This window comes from Nansenia antarctica (genome assembly GCF_963989245.1).
Source record: "Nansenia antarctica genome assembly, chromosome: 17".
Classification (NCBI taxonomy): Eukaryota; Metazoa; Chordata; class Actinopteri; order Argentiniformes; family Microstomatidae; genus Nansenia; species Nansenia antarctica.
This window is the reverse complement of record NC_137687.1, coordinates 21,501,756-21,521,124: the sequence shown is the minus strand read 5'-3', so window position 1 is coordinate 21,521,124 and position 19,369 is coordinate 21,501,756. Positions and strand designations below refer to the sequence as shown.

The following is a 19,369-nucleotide window of genomic DNA, read 5'->3' as shown; positions in this document are numbered from 1 at the left end:
ACCCTACCCTCTTCTGCTCTCCTCTCCCCATCCTCTCCTCCCATCCTCCCCTCCCCTCCTCCCCCTCTCCCATCCTCCCTTCCTCTCCCTCCCTCTCCTCCTCTCCCCTTCCCTCCTCCCCTCTCCTCCCCTCTCCTCCCGTCCCCATCCTCTCCTCTCCCCTCCTCCCCCTCTTCCATCCTCCCCTCCTCCCCCTCTTCCATCCTCCCCTCCCCTCCCCAACCTCTCCTCCCCTCCCTCCCCTCTCTTCCCCTCTCTTCTCCTCCCGTCCCCATCCTCTCCTCTCCCCTCCTCCCCCTCTTCCATCCTCCCTATCCTCTCCTCCCCTCCCCTCCTCACCTCCCCTCCCCTCCTCCCCCTCTCCCATCCTCCCTTCCTCTCCCTCCCTCTCCTCCTCTCCCCTTCCCTCCTCCCCTCTCCTCCTCTCCCCTCCCGTCCCCATCCTCTCCTCTCCCCTCCTCCTCCCCTCCCCCTCTCCTCCTGCAGCATGGTGTACCACCCAGAGTTTGAGAAGGCGGGCCAGAGGTCCGGTCTGCAGGTGTGGCGGGTGGAGAAGCTGGACCTGGCGCCGGTACCAGAGAACCTCCACGGAGGGTTCTACTGCGGCGACGCCTACCTGGTCCTCAACACCGTCAGGCAGCGCTCTGGACACCTGCAGTACGACCTGCACTTCTGGCAAGGTACGGGCCGGGCCGGAACCAACACATCTGCATATCTATATATCTATATATACAGGGGTGCACATAACTTTTTGGGGCCAGTGCTCAGAGGAGCACCTAGGGATGCTGCTTGGTGCTCCCCGAGCTCGCGAGTCACGACCCGTCCCACAGGATGGATAAAAAAGGGATACATGGATAACTTATATTAGCAAAACGACATTTATTCATAAATAAAGATGAACGAACAAATGATTGTGTGCAAAACAAAAGAAACAAATGCAAAATCAAATGACTGCTCTTTAAGCATGAAAGTCTGTCAGACTCCTTTAAACACAATGAAATCAACTGACATCTCTTTAAGCACTAACTGAATGTCTGTTCTTTAAACACAATGAAATCAACTGACATCTCTTTAAGCACTAACTGAATGTCTGCTCTTTAAACACAATGAAATCAACTGACATCTCTTTAAGCACTGCTCTGTTCTGTAAACCCTGAAATCAACTTTTCAACAAAAAGTTACAGCCTAAGCATTTATTTATGCTACAAGCTTAATCATCATCATCACTGCTCTCTTGACTGCTGTAAGTTATCACTGTCCTCAATTGCAACCATGGTAGAGGATGTTGTAGGCTATCACTTTAAATAGCTCATTATTTTGATTGTGCAACAAAGTCTTTTTTTTTTTCTAATAGAATTCCCAACCATATTCCCTGGGTCAGGGGTCTAGGTGCGATAATGAAGCTGTAAAACAAACGTCTGAACGTTTGAAAGCTTCAGAGAAAAGAAACCTGAAGTTCCTTGGGGTTGTTTTTCCTTTTAGCGACGAGTCGTTCGGGACTGAATTGTCACGTGTCGGCGTGATAACCGTGCGATACGCGATACGCGGTACGCGCAATGAAAGTACAAGTTACGATACTTTCCGAATGTTTTCGTGAGGGGAGTCGCCGTGGTCGTTGTGATGGCGTTACGGGGCTTGCAGTGATGCAGCAGTCAGCAGTCAGCAGGTGAATTTTGAGGAAGTAAATTCCTCTCCCAGCGCTCCCAGCTGTTGGTGCGCAAGAGCGCGTTCATGCCGCTGATCTTCCGCGCAGCATGCATTTTGGCGACGCATGCGCACTGGCGCACCAGTTATGTGCACCCCTGTATATATACATACATCTGCATATATATATATATATATATATATATATGTATATTATATATACATAAATCTGCATATCTATATACTATATCTATATATTATATATACATACATCTACATATCTATATATTTTATATACATAAATCTGCATATCTATATTATATATACAGTGGGGAGAACAAGTATTTGATACACTGCTGATTTTGCAGGTTTTCCCACTTAGAAAGAATGTAGAGGTCTGTAATTTTTATCATAGGTACACTTCGACTGTGAGAGACGGAATCTAAAACAAAAATCCAGAAAATCACATTGTATGACTTTTAAATAATTAATTTGCATTTTATTGTATGAAATAAGTATTTGATCACCTACCAACCAGTAATAATTCCGGCTCTCACAGACCTGTTATGGCGCTTTTCCACTACGATGCAGACCTGGTGCTGACCTGGTGCTGACCTAGGTCTGCCCGCTTCGGTTCCCTTTTCCATTCGTCGGTCCGGGTCGCTTCAGTCCTAGGTCCCAGGTACCACATCCGAGCAGGGTCCCAGGGTCCCAGGTCCCAGGTCCCACACCGTTGATTGGTCAATGGACAATCGTCATCCCATGTCCCATCCCATATTATTTCTTCACAACCGCCATCTTGAAAATACCACATTCACTAGGAAAATGTCACTACATTTTCTGTAATAGCTTATTAATAAAGATTCGGAAAATTATGCTGACCATCGTATTATCTTAGTTTAATGTCATTTCAATGAATCATATAACTTTTATTTACAACAAGCACAACACAAAAATCGCTATTATGCACCGTGTTTGTCCGTGAATAACACCGGCTGTGGAGGTGGTAAAAAAAACACAATACTCCTTTGCTAACTTCACCATCTGTCTACGGTCATTTTGAGCCCTTAACCACCGCGCTGACACCCCGAGAAGTTATGCTTTTAACCGTAAACTCGATGAACCGGGAGTTCGCCAGCAGCCGTCCAGCCATTTTCACCATTCACTCATGAGTCAAATGCCGGTTTTAACAGGGAATTCGCTCCGCACTGTGTCCACGGTGATAGGAGTGGATGATCGACTCCATTCAAAAACTTTTGAATTCCCTGGCTTCTCCTCTTTCCGGACACGTTTGAATTGTTATCCTAACCCCCGGTAAACCGAAGTTATTAACCCGCAAACGGCACCGTGTTTGTCTGTGAATAACACCGGCTGTGTCATGAGTCAAATTCCGGTAGATTCGCGTCTTGTCTGCGTTTCCCGATGATGATACTACAGTTCATAAAGCAGACAAGTGAAGGCAGTGGTTTTAAGGGTTCAAAAAACATGACTTTATTATGTGTACATAGCTTCCTCTCTCTCTTTCTCTTTCTCTCCCAAAAAATCACTGCTGTGTACACCCGGAAGCTTTTTGCCAGGCTGCGTGTGACGCGTAACTCCGCCTACTATCGACGACTCCTCCTACTAGTCCGGTTCGGTTTGTGTAATGGAAACAGAACAGATCAAAAGTGACCCGACCTGACCCGACCCGACCCGACCTGACCCGACCCGGGCCGGTCAATGGAAAAGCGGCTTTAGTTTTTCTTTAAGAAGCCCTCCTATTCTCCACTCATTACCTGTATTAACTGCACCTGTTTGAACTCGTTACCTTTATAAAAGACACCTCTCCACACACTCAATCAATCAGACCCCAACCTCTCCACAATGGGCAAGACCAAAGAGCTTTCTAAGGACATCAGGGACAAAATTGTAGACCTGCACAAGGCTGGGATGGGCTACAGGACAATAGGGAAGCAGCTTGGTGCGAAGGCAACAACTGTTGGCGCAATTATTAGAAAATGGAAGAAATTTAAGATGACGGTCAATCTCCCTCGGTCTGGGGCTCCATGCAAGATCTCACCTCGTGGGGCATCAATGATCATAAGTATGGTGAGGGATCAGCCCAGAACTACACGGCAGGACCTGGTCAATGACCTGAAGAGAGCTGGGACCACAGTCTCAAAGAAAACTATCAGTAACACACTACGCCGTCAGGGATTAAAATCCTGTAGCGCACGCAAGGTCCCCCTGCTCAAGCCAGCGCATGTCCAGACCCGTCTGAGGTTTGCCAATGATCATCTGGATGATCCAGAGGAGGAATGGGAGAAGGTCATGTGGTCTGATGAGACCAAAATAGAGCTTTTTGGCATAAACTCCACTCGCCGTGTTTGGAGGAAGAAGAAGGATGAGTACAACCCCAAGAACACCATCCCAACCGTGAAGCATGGAGGTGGAAACATCATTCTTTGGGGATGCTTTTCTGCAAAGGGGACAGGACGAATGCACCGTATTGAGGGGAGGATGGATGGGGCCAAGTATCGCGAGATCTTGGCCAATAACCTCCTTCCCTCAGTAAGAGCATTGAAGATGGGTCGTAGCTGGGTCTTCCAGCATGACAACGACCCGAAACACACAGCCAGGGCAACTAAGGAGTGGCTCCGTAAGAAGCATCTCAAGGTCCTGGAGTGGCCTAGCCAGTCTCCAGACCTGAACCCAATAGAAAATCTTTGGAGGGAGCTGAAAGTCTGTGTTGCCCAGCGACAGCCCCGAAACCTGAAGGATCTGGAGAAGATCTGTATGGAGGAGTGGGCCCAAATCCCTGCTGCAGTGTGTGCAAACCTGGTCAAGAACTACAGGAAACGTCTGATCTCTGTAATTGCAAACAAAGGTTTCTTTACCAAATATTAAGTTCTGTTTTTCTGATGTATCAAATACTTATTTCATGCAATTTAAAATCATACAATTTGATTTTCTGGAAAACATTTTTTAGATTCTGTCTCACAGTTGAAGTGTACCTATGATAAAAATTACAGACCTCTACATTCTTTCTAAGTGGGAAAACGTGCAAAATCAGCAGTGTATCAAATACTTGTTCTCCCCACTGTATATATATATAAATCTACATCTATATATAGAAGATTAGAAGAATATTGCAGGGGATTTTGGAAACAAATTTGGGCCGCTACCCACACGTTTAGCTGTGTTGCTCCTTCCACGAATGCATGATCCTTACAAGTTGTACCTCGTTGTAAAGGTGACTAATCAGGCTTTTTTTTATATCAACGATATAAAATACAATACCAATTGGTATTATAAAAGGGGAGGAATAGTCTACCGAAATAACGTCTCCGAACTTTCTTTGAGGAGTTTATATCTTTATATTATATATACATAAATCTACATATACCTTTAGATTATATATACATACATCTGCATATCTATATTTATCTATCTACCTATCTATCTATATATATATATATATATATATATACATATATATATATACATACATATACATACATCTACATATATCTTTATATTATATAAACATACATCTAAACATACGTCTAAAGCCCTCCACGTCTGAGGACAGACTTGTACTTCCTGTTTCCTGTCTGTGCAGGAAGTGAGTGCACCCAGGACGAGAGCGGCGCGGCGGCCATCTTCACGTGCCAGATGGACGACTTCCTGGGCGGCGAGCCGGTCCAGTACCGCGAGGTCCAGGGCTACGAGTCCAAAGCCTTCGCTGGGTACTTCAAACCCGGCCTGAAGTACATGGTGAGGTTCCCACACAGACACACACCCTGACCCTGACCCTGGATGGATGGGGCTGTTCATTCATTCATTCATTCAATCAACTATCCATTCATTCTCCCATTCATCCAACCATCCATTCATTCATTCATCCGTTCATCCATTCAATCAACCATCCATTCATTCATCCATTCACTCATCCATTCATTCATGCATCCTTTCATCCATTCTTCCATTCATTCGCCCATCCATTCATTCATTCATTCATTCACCCATCCATTCATCCATCCATCCATTCACCCATCCAATCATTCAACCATTCATTCATTCACCCATCCATTCATTCATCCATCCATTCATCCATCCATCCATCCATTCATCCATCCATCCATCCATCCATTCATTCACCCATCCATCCATTCATTCACCCATCCATCCATTCATTCACCCATTCATCCACCCATCCATTCATCCATCCATCCATCCACTCATCCATCCATCCATTCATTCATCCATCCCTCCTGTTCATCATTAATGACATACAGTATAATACAATGCGTTACGTTCATCCATTCATGGTCTCTGCCTGCAGAAAGGGGGCGTGGCCTCAGGGTTCAAGCAGGTGAACACCAACGAGGTGGAGGTGGAGCGTCTGCTGCAGGTCAGGGGTCGGCGGGTCGTCAGGGCGACGGAGGTGGAGCTGAGCTGGGACAGCTTCAACCAGGGGGACAGCTTCATCCTGGACCTGGGCAGCGTGGGTTACCATGACGACACCACACTGTTACCATGACGACACCTCACGGTTACCATGACGACACCACACGGTTACCATGACCACATGGTTACCATGACCACAACACACGGTTACCATGACCACACCACACGGTTACCATGACAACATGACACCACACAGTTACCATGACGACACCACGCAGTTACCATGACGACACCACACAGTCACCATGACAACCAGCGTAGAGGTGTCATTTGTCACTGAATAATAGATGTCGTGGTGTGAAGATGTATGATATATGATACAGCCATCGCCTGCCCCCCCCCCCTATTCTGTGTCTCCTGAGACACCTGCCTCCTTCCTACTTCCCCCCCTTGTACTGTTTCTCAGTCTTCTATCACGACTGCCAAGATTAGAGCTAGGTCACTCTTCCTGCTACACCTGAGCTAGATCACTCCTCCTGCTACGACTGGTCGATTGATGATTCACTTACTTAGTCAAATTGTAAGTCGCTTTGGAATAAGGCGTCTGCTAAATGCCAACGATGTAAATGTGTGTCTCTGTGTGTGTGTCTGTGTGTGTCTGTGTGGTCCCTGGGCGATGTAATGTAAATGTAATGACGGTTACCATGACGACCTCTGTGTGACTGCAGGAGATCTACCAGTGGAGCGGTTCCCATAGCAACCGCTTCGAGCGGCTGAAGGCCACGCAGGTGTCCAAGGGTATCCGGGACAACGAGCGCTGTGGGCGGGCTGAGCTGCACATCTGTGAGGAGGGGGAGGAGCCTGAGAAGATGCTGGAGGTGAGACACACACACACACACACATACACACACACACACACACACATACATACATACATACATACATACATACATACATACATACATACATACATACATACATACATACACGTACACACACACACATATACACACACATATACACACACACACACATATACACACACATACACATATACATACATATACATACATATACATACATATACATACATACACACACACACACACACACTGTGTTGAATGTAACAGCTTGTTATTATGTTGTGTTGTTGTCATGGTAACAGCGTGTTGTGTTGTTGTCATGGTAACAGAGTGTTGTGTTGTTGTGACAGATCCTAGGACCGAAGCCAGACCTACCTGAGGCGCACTCTGATGATGTCACCGCAGATGTGTCCAATAGGAAGCTGGCCAAACTGTACAAGGTGATGAATAAACCACAACATTTATAAACAGTTAGACAAACATTTATAAACATTTATAAACAGTTAGATAAACATTTATAAACATTTATACAGTTAGACAAACATTTATAAACACTTATAAACAGTTAGATAAACATTTATTAACAGTTAGACAAACATTTATAAACATTTATAAACAATTAGACATGCATTTATAAACATCTATAAACAGTTAGATAAACATTTATAAACAGTTAGATAAACATTTATAAACAGTTAGATAAACATTTATAAACAGTTAGATAAACATTTATAAACATCTATAAACAGTTAGATAAACATCTATAAACAGTTAGATAAACAGTTATAAACAGTTAGATAAACATCTATAAACATTTATAAACAGTTAGATAAACATCTATAAACAGTTATAAACAGTTAGATAAACATTTATAAACAGTTAGATAAACATTTATAAACAGTTAGATAAACATTTATAAACAGTTATAAACATCTATAAACAGTTAGATAAACAGTTAGATAAACATTTATAAACACCTGAACTGTGAACGCTCCTCAGGTGTCCAACGCCAGTGGCGACATGGACGTTACCATGGTAGCAGCAGAGAACCCGTTCTCCCAGGGTGACCTGGACGCAGGAGAGTGCTTCATCCTCGACAACGGCTCCAACGGAACCATCTACGTCTGGAAAGGTAGCTGGGTCACCTGACCTCCGACCTCTGGGAAGGTAGATGGGTCACCTGACCTCTGACCTCTGGGAAGATAGCTAGGTCACCTGACCTGCTCTCTGGGCTAGCTGCTCTCTGGGCGAGCTGCTCTCTGGGCTAGCTGCTCTCTGGGCTAGCTGTTCTCTGTGCTAGCTGCTCTCTGGGCTAGCTGCTCTCTGGGCTAGCTGCTCTCTGTGCTAGCTGCTCTCTGTGCTAGCTGCTCTCTGTGCTAGCTGCTCTCTGGGCTAGCTGCTCTCTGGGCTAGCTGCTCTCTGTGCTAGCTGCTCTCTGGGCTAGCTACTCTCTGAGGACCACTGGCAGGTCAGAGTGCCCAAACTGTCATCTATCTGACGTGTTTTAACACGACATGCCTGTGTCCTTCCACCCCTCCACCCTCCTCCCTCTCTCCCCTCCTCACCCCCCCCCCCCCCCCCCCCCCTTCCAGGGAAGCAGGCCAACAGGGAGGAGCGGAGCGCTGCCATGGGGGCGGCGGAGAGGTTCCTCCAGAAGATGGGGTACCCCCGCCACACCCAGGTCCAGATCCTGCCGCAGGGGGGGGAGACCCCGCTGTTCAAGCACTTCTTCGGGGCGTGGCGCGACGCGGAGGACACGGTGGGGCTAGGCTCCGCCCACGTGGAGGGCAGGATCGCCCGGATCGAGAAGGTGGACTTCGACGAGGCGTCGCTCCACGCTTCAGACGCCATGGCGGCCCAGCACGGCATGGTGGACCGGGGGGAGGGGGACAAACAGGTGAGGGGGGTGGGGGGGACAAACAGGTGAGGGGGTGGGGGGGAGGGGGACAAACAGGTGAGGGGGTGGGGGGGGAGGGGGACAAACAGGTGAGGGGGTGGGGGGGGAGGGGGACAAACAGGTGAGGGGGTGGGGGGGGAGGAGGACAAACAGGTGAGGGGGGTGGGGGGAGGACAAACAGGTGAGGGGGGGGGGGGACAAACAGGTGAGGGGGGGGGGGGGGAGGGGGACAAACAGGTGAGGGGGGGGGAGGGGGACAAACAGGTGAGGGGGTGGGGGGGGGAGGGGGACAAACAGGTGAGGGGGGGGGGGGGGGAGGGGGACAAACAGGTGAGGGGGGGGGGGGGGGAGACAAACAGGTGAGGGGGGGGGGGGGGAGGGGGACAAACAGGTGAGGGGGGGGGGGGGGAGGAGGACAAACAGGTGAGGGGGGGGGGGGGGGGGAGGGGGACAAACAGGTGAGGGGGTGGGGGGGAGGAGGACAAACAGGTGAGGGGGGGGAGGGGAGGGGGACAAACAGGTGAGGGGGGGGGAGGGGGACAAACAGGTGAGGGGGTGGGGGGGAGGGGGACAAACAGGTGAGGGGGTGGGAGGGGGACAAACAGGTGAGGGGGGGGGGGGGGGGAGGACAAACAGGTGAGGGGGGGGGGGGGACAAACAGGTGAGGGGGTGGGGGGGGGACAAACAGGTGAGGGGGGGGGGAGGAGGACAAACAGGTGAGGGGGGGAGGAGGACAAACAGGTGAGGGGGGGGGGGGGAGGGGACAAACAGGTGAGGGGGTGGGGGGGGGAGGGGGACAAACAGGTGAGGGGGTGGGGGGGGGGAGGGGGACAAACAGGTGAGGGGGGGGGGGGGGGGGACAAACAGGTGAGGGGGGGGGGGGGGGACAAACAGGTGAGGGGGGGGGGGGGGGGACAAACAGGTGGGGGGGTGGGGGGGGGGGGGGGACAAACAGGTGAGGGGGGGGGGGAGGGGGACAAACAGGTGAGGGGGGGGGGGGGAGGGGGACAAACAGGTGAGGGGGGGGGAGGGGGACAAACAGGTGAGGGGGTGGGGGGGGGACAAACAGGTGAGGGGGGGGGGGAGGAGGACAAACAGGTGAGGGGGGGGGGGGGGAGGACAAACAGGTGAGGGGGTGGGGGGAGGACAAACAGGTGAGGGGGTGGGGGGGACAAACAGGTGAGGGGGTGGGGGGGACAAACAGGTGAGGGGGGGGGGGGGGAGGGGGACAAACAGGTGAGGGGGTGGGGGGGGGGGGGGGACAAACAGGTGAGGGGGTGGGGGGGACAAACAGGTGTGGGGGGGTGGGGGGGAGGGGGAGGGGGTGGGGGGGGGAGGACAAACAGGTGAGGGGGTGGGGGGGAGACAAACAGGTGAGGGGGGGGGGGGGAGGGGGACAAACAGGTGAGGGGGGTGGGGGGGGAGGGGGACCAGGGGGAGGGGGGCAAACAGGTAGGGGAGTGGGGTGTGTGTGTGTGTGTGTGTGTGTGTGTGTGTGTGTGTGTGTGTGTGTGTGTGTGTGTGGGGGGGGGGTTAGGTTACCTTACCTGTTGTTACCTGAGCAGCACCTTGTTGCAGTGTTGTGGTTTTGGCGTGTTGACCCCAGTATCATGTGACCTCAGTACGGCCCTGGGGCCGGGGTGCGGTCGCCACAGCGACAGAAGGACAGTTGGCCACCTGTTGTTTGTTCTCGTCTTACAGTACACACTCAGTGTTGACCTACGACCCCTGGGGAGGGGGGGGGCAGACCAGGTGGTGTGTTTACATTTACATTTCCATGTTTGGCATTTAGCCCAAGCAACTTAGAACAGATACATGTGACTCTGGAGAAACAGTACAAGAGGGGGAAGTAAAACCCCTGAGACTCTGATCGCTGCAGGTGTGTGTGTTGACCTTTGACCTCTGACCCCTGCAGGTGTGGCGTGTGGAGGGGGCAGACAAGGTGGAGCTGGAATCCCCCGCCTATGGACAGTTCTACGGCGGCGACAGTTACATCATCCTCTACAACTACGAACACGCAGGCAGGAGGGGGCAGATCATCTACATCTGGTAGGTCTGGGGGGGGGGGGGGGGGGAGAGCCCCTTTACATAGGCCTGTTAGTAGACCATTACAATAATCAAGTCTACTACTAATAATAATGTCTTAGATGTATATAGCGCCTTTCTCAGACCCAAGGACGCTTGACAACAAAGGCATGGATGTTTAGTTGCTCAATGCTTTTACAGAGATTGTCGATGGGACTATAGTCGTTCGGTGAGAGGGCTATGTAGATTTGAGTGTCATCCGCATAGTTGTGGGAGGCAATTTTGTTCTTCTTTATGATGTGTCCCAATGGAAGCATGTAGAGATTGAATAGAAGGGGGCCAAGGAATCAAGGATTGATCCTTGGGGAACCCCACATGTCATTTGGTTGGATACAAAGTTGCCAATGGAGACATAGTAGCTTCTGTCCTGTAGGTAGGATCTACACCAGTTTAGGGCAGTGCCTGAAAGTCCTACCCAGGTTTTTAGTCTATCCATTAGAATGTCGTGGTCTACAGTGTCAAAGGCAGTGCTAAGATCTAGCAGTACCAAAACGGAGACTTTTCTAGAGTCAGTGTTTACACAAATATCATTAAGGACCTTAATAAGGGCTGTTTCAGTGCTATGTAGGGGGCCTGATTGAAAGTCATCAAAGAGATCATTCAGGGTCAAATAATTGCTACGTTGTTTGTGGGCAGCTATTTCAATTATTTTTCCTGTACAGGAAAGGTTTGATATGGGTCTGTAGTTGTTTAGTACAAATGGGTCTAGGCCGTTCTTTTTTAGTAGAGGCTTAATAACTGCAGTTTTCAGGGCTTCAGGGAAGATTCCTGATGAAAGGGAAGTGTTGATTATTTGTATTAGTTCACCTGCCGCGCAGCTAAATATGTTTTTAAAAGCTTGTTGGCAGGACATCAAGGGCACAGGTGGATGGTTTAAGACGTGACATGATTTTATCTAGGGTCTTGTAATCGATGGTGTTAAATGGTGACATGGTTGTTATGTGGGCCCATGGCTGACACAGAAGCGCTATTGCTTTGTGTGAAGACATTATTGAAGGGCGTGTTGAGTTGACACCCCCCTCCTCCCCCCCCCCCCTCCCCCCTCCCTCCTCCCTCCTCCCTCCCCCTTCCCCCCTTCCTCCTCCTCCCCCCAGGCAGGGCGCGGCCTCCAGCCAGGATGAGGTGGGGGCGTCGGCCATCTTGGCCGTCCAGCTGGACGAGGAGCTGGGAGGAGCAGCTGTACAGGTGAGGGAGGGGGGGGAGGGAGGGGGTCAGCTGTACAGGTGAGGGAGGGAGGGGGGGAGGGAGGGGTCAGCTGTACAGGTGAGGGAGGGAGGGAGGGGGGGGGTCAGCTGTACAAGTGAGGGGGGGAGGGAGGGAGGGGGGGAGGGAGGGAGGGAGGGGGGAGGGGTCAGCTGTACAGGTGAGGGAGGGGGGGAGGGAGAGAGGGGTCAGCTGTACAGGTGAGGGAGGGGGGGAGGGGTCAGCTGTACAGGTGAGGGAGGGGGGGAGGGGTCAGCTGTTCAGGTGAGGGAGGGGGGGAGGGGCTCTACTGTGGAGAAATGATCAGTCAAGGTGTGTGTGTGTGTGCGTGTGTGTGTGTGCGTGTGTGTGTGCGCGTGTGTGTGTGTGTGTGCAGGTGCGGGTGGTCCAGGGGAAGGAGCCAGCCCACCTGATGAGTCTGTGGGGGGGGGCGCCCCTGGTGGTGCACCGGGGGGGCACGTCCAGGAGGGGGGGCCAGGCCCCACCCCCCCCAGACACACGGCTGTTCCAGGTCAGAGCCAACACCGCCGGAAACACCCGCGCCGTGGAGGTGAGCTCCTGTTATTACACTGCTGTATCACTGTTGTTACACTGTTACTACACTGGGCTGTCGAGGTGAGAACCTGTTATACCGTTATTATAGCTGCTTCCTTAAACAGCAGCTTCCTGTCAGTAATAACACAGTTATAACACTATATACTTATATATATTTATACTCCTCCCCCCCCTCCCCTGCCCCCCCTCCTCCCAGGTGGGTCCTGAGGCGTCTCACCTGAACTCTAACGATGCGTTCCTGTTGGTGACGCCGGCTTCCTGGTTCCTGTGGCGGGGGGTGGGCAGCAGCGGGGCGGAGGGGGGCGGGGCCACGCAGCTCACTGACCTGCTGGGAGGCTCCGCCTCCGACACCCCCGAGGGGGAGGAGCCAGGTAGGTCTAGGAGGCGTGGCCTGTCCTGTCCGACCCTTTAACTCAGGGTTGTCCAAACTTTTTTCACTGAGGGCCACTTACAGAAAAATATAGGAAAGGCTGATATCTCGCCCCAGATTATCTAGTGTATTAAAGTTAACAACATCAACCAAATGTAGGTACGTTATGCTTGATAATTGAATATGAAAAAAACTGCCTACATCACAACTTTCTATTAATGGGTTTTCATTTATTTTGCTACAAAAAGTGTTGGCAGTTCATTCTCAAAACAGCAGCCTCAGATTGCTTCTTAGTCAGGATGGTGATCCCCCTTCACAGCCCTGTATAATGTTAAAATTAAGAAGTACAATACAGTCAGGTGCACGTGTCATGTGTCGGCCATATTCCATTATGTTTTAAAAATGGACCACGGGCCGCAGTTTGCCGTGTGTGTGTGTGTGTGTGTGTGCGTGCGCGCGCGTGTTAACATGCGTGTGTGTGTGTGTGTGTGTGTGTGCGTGTGCGTGTTAACATGTGCGTGTGCGTGTGTTAACATACGTGTGTGTGTGTGTGTGTGTGTGTGTGTGTGTAGAGGAGTTCTGGGAGGCTCTGGGAGGCAGGGCGGAGTACCGTACCTCCTCCAGGCTGAAGGACAAGATGGCCGCCCGCCCCCCCCGCCTGTTCGCCTGCTCCAACAAGACGGGCCAGTTCATCGTGAGTCCCGTCCCGTCACTGCTAGGGGAGGCTGGGGGAGGTAGAACACCAGGGGAGGCTGGGGGAGGTAGAACACCAGGGGAGGCTGGGGGAGGTAGAACACCAGGGGAGGCTGGGGGAGGGAGGTAGAACACCAGGGGAGGCTGGGGGAGGGAGGTAGAACACCAGGGGAGGCTGGGGGAGGTAGAACACCAGGGGAGGCTGGGGGAGATAGAACACCAGGGCAGGCTGGGGGAGGTAGAACACCAGGGGAGGCTGGGGGAGGTAGAACACCAGGGGAGGCTGGGGGAGGTAGAACACCAGGGGAGGCTGGGGGAGGTAGAACACCAGGGGAGGCTGGGGGAGGTAGAACACCAGGGGAGGCTGGGTGGGGGTAGAACACCAGGGGAGGCTGGGGGAGGTAGAACACCAGGGGAGGCTGGGGGAGGTAGAACACCAGGGGAGGCTGGGGGAGGTAGAACACCAGGGGAGGCTGGGGGAGGTAGAACACCAGGGGAGGCTGGGTGGGGGTAGAACACCAGGGGAGGCTGGGGGAGGTAGAACACCAGGGGAGGCTGGGGGAGGTAGACTACCTCCACCAGCCTCCTGTTAAACAGACACATTCTCAGTAAAGAGCTGCTTCCTGTCAGTAAAGAGCTGCTTCCTGTTAATAACTAACTGCTTCCTGTTAATAACTAACTGCTTCCTGTGCAGATCGAGGAGGTGCCGGGGGAGATGACCCAGGAGGACCTGGCGCCTGATGATGTCATGATCCTGGACACCTGGGACCAGGTGAGGAGAGGCCGGGGGGGGTAGAGGGTAGAGGCCAGGGAGGGTAGAGGTCAGGGAGGGTAGAGGGTAGAGGCCAGGGAGGGTAGAGGTCAGGGAGAGTAGAGGGTAGAGGCCAGGGAGGGTAGAGGGTAGAGGCCAGGGAGGGTAGAGGGGAGGACTTCTGTTCTTATGCTCCACTTTTCCATAAGATGAAATCAAAGATCTCAGACTGTACCCAGAAGGCCTCTTTCTCTCAAAGGTGTTTAAATCTGTGTTAGTGAGCACTAATCCTTACCGCACCCCCCCCCCCCCCTTCCCTCCCTCCCTCCCTCCCCCCCCCCCCCCCCCCCAGGTGTTTGTGTGGATCGGAGAAGAGGCCCATGAGGAGGAGAAGACAGAGGGCATGGTGTCAGGTGACACCCCCCCCCCCAACATAACCCTCCAATACACCCCCCCTAACCCTACACTCCCCAATACGCCCCCCCTAACCCTACACTCCCCAATACACCCCCCCTAACCCTACACTCCCCAATACACCCCCCCTAACCCTACACTCCCCAATACACCCCCCCTAACCCTACACTCCCCAATACACCCCCCCTAACCCTACACTCCCCAATACACCCCCCCTAACCCTACACTCCCCAATACACCCCCCCTAACCCTACACTCCCCAATACACCCCCCCTAACCCTACACTCCCCAATACACCCCCTTAACCCTACACTCCCCAATACACCCCCCCTAACCCTACACTCCCCAATACACCCCCCCAACATAACCCTCTAATACACCCCCCCTAACCCTACACTCCCCAATACACCCCCCTAACCCTACACTCCCCAATACACCCCCTTAACCCTACACTCCCCAATACACCCCCCCTAACCCTACACTCCCCAATACACCCCCCCAACATAACCCTCTAATACACCCCCCCTAACCCTACACTCCCCAATACACCCCCCTAACCCTACACTCCCCAATACACCCCCGCTAACCCTACACTCCCCAATACACCCCCCCTAACCCTACACTCCCCAATACACCCCCCTAACCCTACACTCCCCAATACACCCCCCCAACATAACCCTCTAATACACCCCCCCTAACCCTACACTCCCCAATACACCCCCCTAACCCTACACTCCCCAATACACCCCCCCTAACCCTACACTCCCCAATACACCCCCCCTAACCCTACACTCCCCAATACACCCCCCTAACACACCCCGCCATTCTGCTGTAATATACCTGTGTGTGTATATATATATACAGTGATGCTTGAAAGTATGTGAACCTTGTGTGCAATCATAGCTTTTTTGGGGGACTCAAATCTTCCATAGCCTTCCGCAGACTGACGTGCTCTCACTAACCTCTTCCTGCTGTCCTCTGAGATCTCCTTTCCTCTCGGCATGGTGTGTTTTGCATTCACCTGTATGGATAACACATTGACCTGTATGGATAACACATTGACCTGTATGGATAACACATTGACCTGTATGGATAACACATTGACCTGTATGGATAACACATTGACCTGTATGGATAACACATTGACCTGTATGGATAACACATTGACCTGTATGGATAACACATTGACCTGTATGGATAACACATTCACCTGTATGGATAACACATTCACCTGTATGGATAACACAAAACTGACCAGGTTTCTTATCTCTATTTATCAGAGTCCCAACTCTTTCCTAAAGATCTCTCCTTCAACTGGTTCATTTGGCACCCAATTATCTACCCTCCTGATTCTACTTACCTACTTGATGTAACCAAGGCAACTTGGGGTTCACTTATTTTTGCACCTGCACTAATGTCTTTATAATAATTAGTTTTCCTACTACACGCATGATTCCCTCTAAACCAACATGTGGAATTGGTAAATATTAACCTGTTATGTCAGATAATAAAGATTTCATGGTAAAAAAAAATAATAAAAAAAATAAATAAATGATTGCACACAGGGTTCACATACTTTCAAGCATCACTGTATATATACACGTAATATACAATATACATACAGATCTCTGCTGGTTGCTGTTTCAGCTGATCTCTCTCTGTTGTTTCAGCTGATCTCTCCCTGTTGTTTCAGCTGATCTCTCTGTTGTTGTTTCAGCTGATGTCTCTCTGTTGTTGTTTCAGCTGATGTCTCTCTGCTGTTTCAGCTGATCTCTCTGTTGTTTCAGCTGATCTCTCTGTTGTTTCAGCTGATCTCTCTGTTGTTGTTTCAGCTGATCTCTCTGTTGTTGTTTCAGCTGATCTCTCTCTGTTGTTGTTTCAGCTGATCTCTCTGTTGTTGTTTCAGCTGATCTCTCTGTTGTTTCAGCTGATCTCTCTGTTGTTGTTTCAGCTGATCTCTCTGTTGTTGTTTCAGCTGATCTCTCTGTTGTTGTTACAGCTGATCTCTCTGTTGTTGTTACAGCTGATCTCTCTGTGTTGCTGTTTCAGCTGATCTCTCTGTTGTTGTTTCAGCTGATCTCTCTGTTGTTGTTTCAGCTGATCTCTCTGTGTTGCTGTTTCAGCTGATCTCTCTGTTGTTGTTTCAGCTGATCTCTCTGTGTTGCTGTTTCAGCTGATCTCTCTGTTGTTGTTTCAGCTGATCTCTCTGTTGTTGTTTCAGCTGATCTCTCTGTTGTTGTTTCAGCTGATCTCTCTGTTGTTGTTTCAGCTGATCTCTCTCTGTTGTTTCAGCTGATCTCTGTGTTGTTTCAGCCGCCCGGTACATCGAGACGGACCCGTCCCAGCGCGACCCCCGCACCCCCGTGGTGAGGCTGGTCCAGGGCAGCGAGCCCCCCACCTTCACGGGCTGGTTCCTGGGCTGGGACCACCAGTACTGGACCACCGACCCCCTGGAGCGGGCCATGGAGGGGCTGCACGTCTAACACACACACACCTAGCCACACACACACACACCTAGCCACACACACACCTAGCCTCACTAACACACACCCAAAGCCTCACTAACACACACACACACACCCAAAGCCTCACTAACACACACACACACACCCCCACACACACACACACACCCCCCCCAGCCTCCCTGGTCCTCTGCTGTTACAACTGTGTTCATGGTTCACTGCTGCTCCCCCCCCCCCCCCCCCCCCCCCTCACCATTATGACATCACATCCGTCCACCATTAAAGACATATTCATTTCATTATTTACAAACATATGGGAGGGTGTCTTTACAAACGTGAGAATCAAACAGATGCCTAATAATAATAACAATAAACGTTTACAAACAAACAAACTGTCAAGAGTATTTTTTTTAAAAGTCATTATCATTTTCAAGGCACAAACCCCCCCCCTCCATCAAACCCATAAAACATGGACCTCTGACTCTGATTAAAATGTCCACTCAATGTTCTGGTCATCAGTGAGAGTTTGACAGGATGTGTCAGTGAGACAGACAGTTAGACAGGCTGTGTCAGTTAGACAGGCAACATGCAGCTGCAAGGCTGTTGACCAGGTCCAGAAAGTCTGGACTGGCTCCCCATCACATATAGAATTAACTTCCAGGTTCTGGTCGTCACCTACAGAGCCTCCATGGTCAGGCACCTGCCTACATCTGTGACCTACCGCGTCCTTACAGCCCCAGTAGGTCTCTCAGGTCCTCTGACCAGGGCGTGTTGGTTGTCCCCCGTGCCAGACTGAAGACTAGGGATGTCCCGATCCGATATTGATATTGCATATCGCTGCGATATTGGACCTGAATGCTGGATCGCAGATCGCACAGGAAAAAAAATTGGCAGCGATCTGGGGCTCGCGATCTCAGTGTCACTCACGTGATGACAACAGTAGTAGTCAGTGGTCGCGTGCCTGACAGTTGGCTAGTAGCTACCTGTGTGTAAGGAGTCTGACAATGTCATGATGCCAGCTGGTGAAATCATAAACCATTTGTGTCATAAACCACGAGACGTCATCGAACTGCGATGTGGGCGCAAAGTGCAAAGGCTTCAAATTTGCGTTCAAAGTTTTTTACACCAAAAAAATCTGATTTCGTTTTTTTGTCACCAGACACAAGTTAAGGTTTTGAACTACCCACTCGTTATTTTTTCGAGCAGTTTTACGATAGTTAAATATGTGTACTTAGTCAACAAAATAAGCTTATTTTTCACCGGATTTCTCCCGGGAAATTCTCTTATTGTGGGAGGGGAGGAACTGGATCCAGGTTGTTTCTCATTGGTCGATCGATTTGGCTACGAGAAGAGTCAGGAAGTAGAGTGCTGCTTTGAGAAGAGTCAGGAAGCAGCGCGCTGGTTTGTTTACTCCACTAAGACTTGTAAGGTAAGATCTATTATGAGCCAGATCTATTTATGTACATAGCGAATTTGTTAGTTAAGTTAGTTACTAGTTGAAACCAGTGTGTTCGTGTATTTAGACATTTCTTTATTATTACCCACTAGCAACTAACTGAAAGCACATTGTTGTGCCACCATTGTTGTTAGCATTCTAGCATTGTAGCTCAGAAATGTCTGTCTAAGTTGTAAGTACGGTTAGTATGTCTACGTTGTAAAAGTTGTGTGTAAGACGCATGTTCAGTGTGTAATACTGGAATACTGTAACATGTCAAGTGTAATAGATTACAGAAATGTTAAAAGTTTAAAAACATGTGTTCCTTTGTTTGTTATGAACGAGCTAGCCGCTAGCCGCTAACACTACTCAGAGCACTAGCCTAGTGACTAGGTAATTATCATTGTCATGTATTAGGCTAGCTATTTTATGAACATGGTATGGTAGTATTTTATGAACATGGAGTGCCAGTAACTGTAGGCAATATTTTAATGTACTATCTTCTTTCTGTTGCAGCTTTGATGCCCCCCACCCCACCAGACACAGCAGCTCAACAACTCAGAGCCGAGTGCTCATTGAAGTACACCACACACTCTGGCAATATTTTG

General features: G+C 50.5%; 1 protein-coding gene across 1 annotated transcript; it reads left to right on the top strand.

Annotated features, from left to right (window-relative positions):
- Positions 1-487: 487 nt before the first annotated feature.
- LOC308172499 (gelsolin-like) lies at positions 488-17,347 on the top strand (the record flags this gene model as incomplete). The annotated part of the gene is made up of 15 exons (XM_080547399.1): positions 488-680; positions 5,246-5,400; positions 5,969-6,130; positions 6,762-6,911; positions 7,247-7,336; positions 7,896-8,028; positions 8,489-8,793; positions 10,709-10,842; positions 11,973-12,063; positions 12,458-12,631; positions 12,833-13,007; positions 13,579-13,700; positions 14,394-14,471; positions 14,803-14,863; positions 17,178-17,347. The coding sequence occupies 15 exons, from the start codon at positions 488-490 to the stop codon at positions 17,345-17,347; spliced, it is 2,193 nt and encodes a 730-aa protein (XP_080403525.1).
- Positions 17,348-19,369: the final 2,022 nt, after the last annotated feature.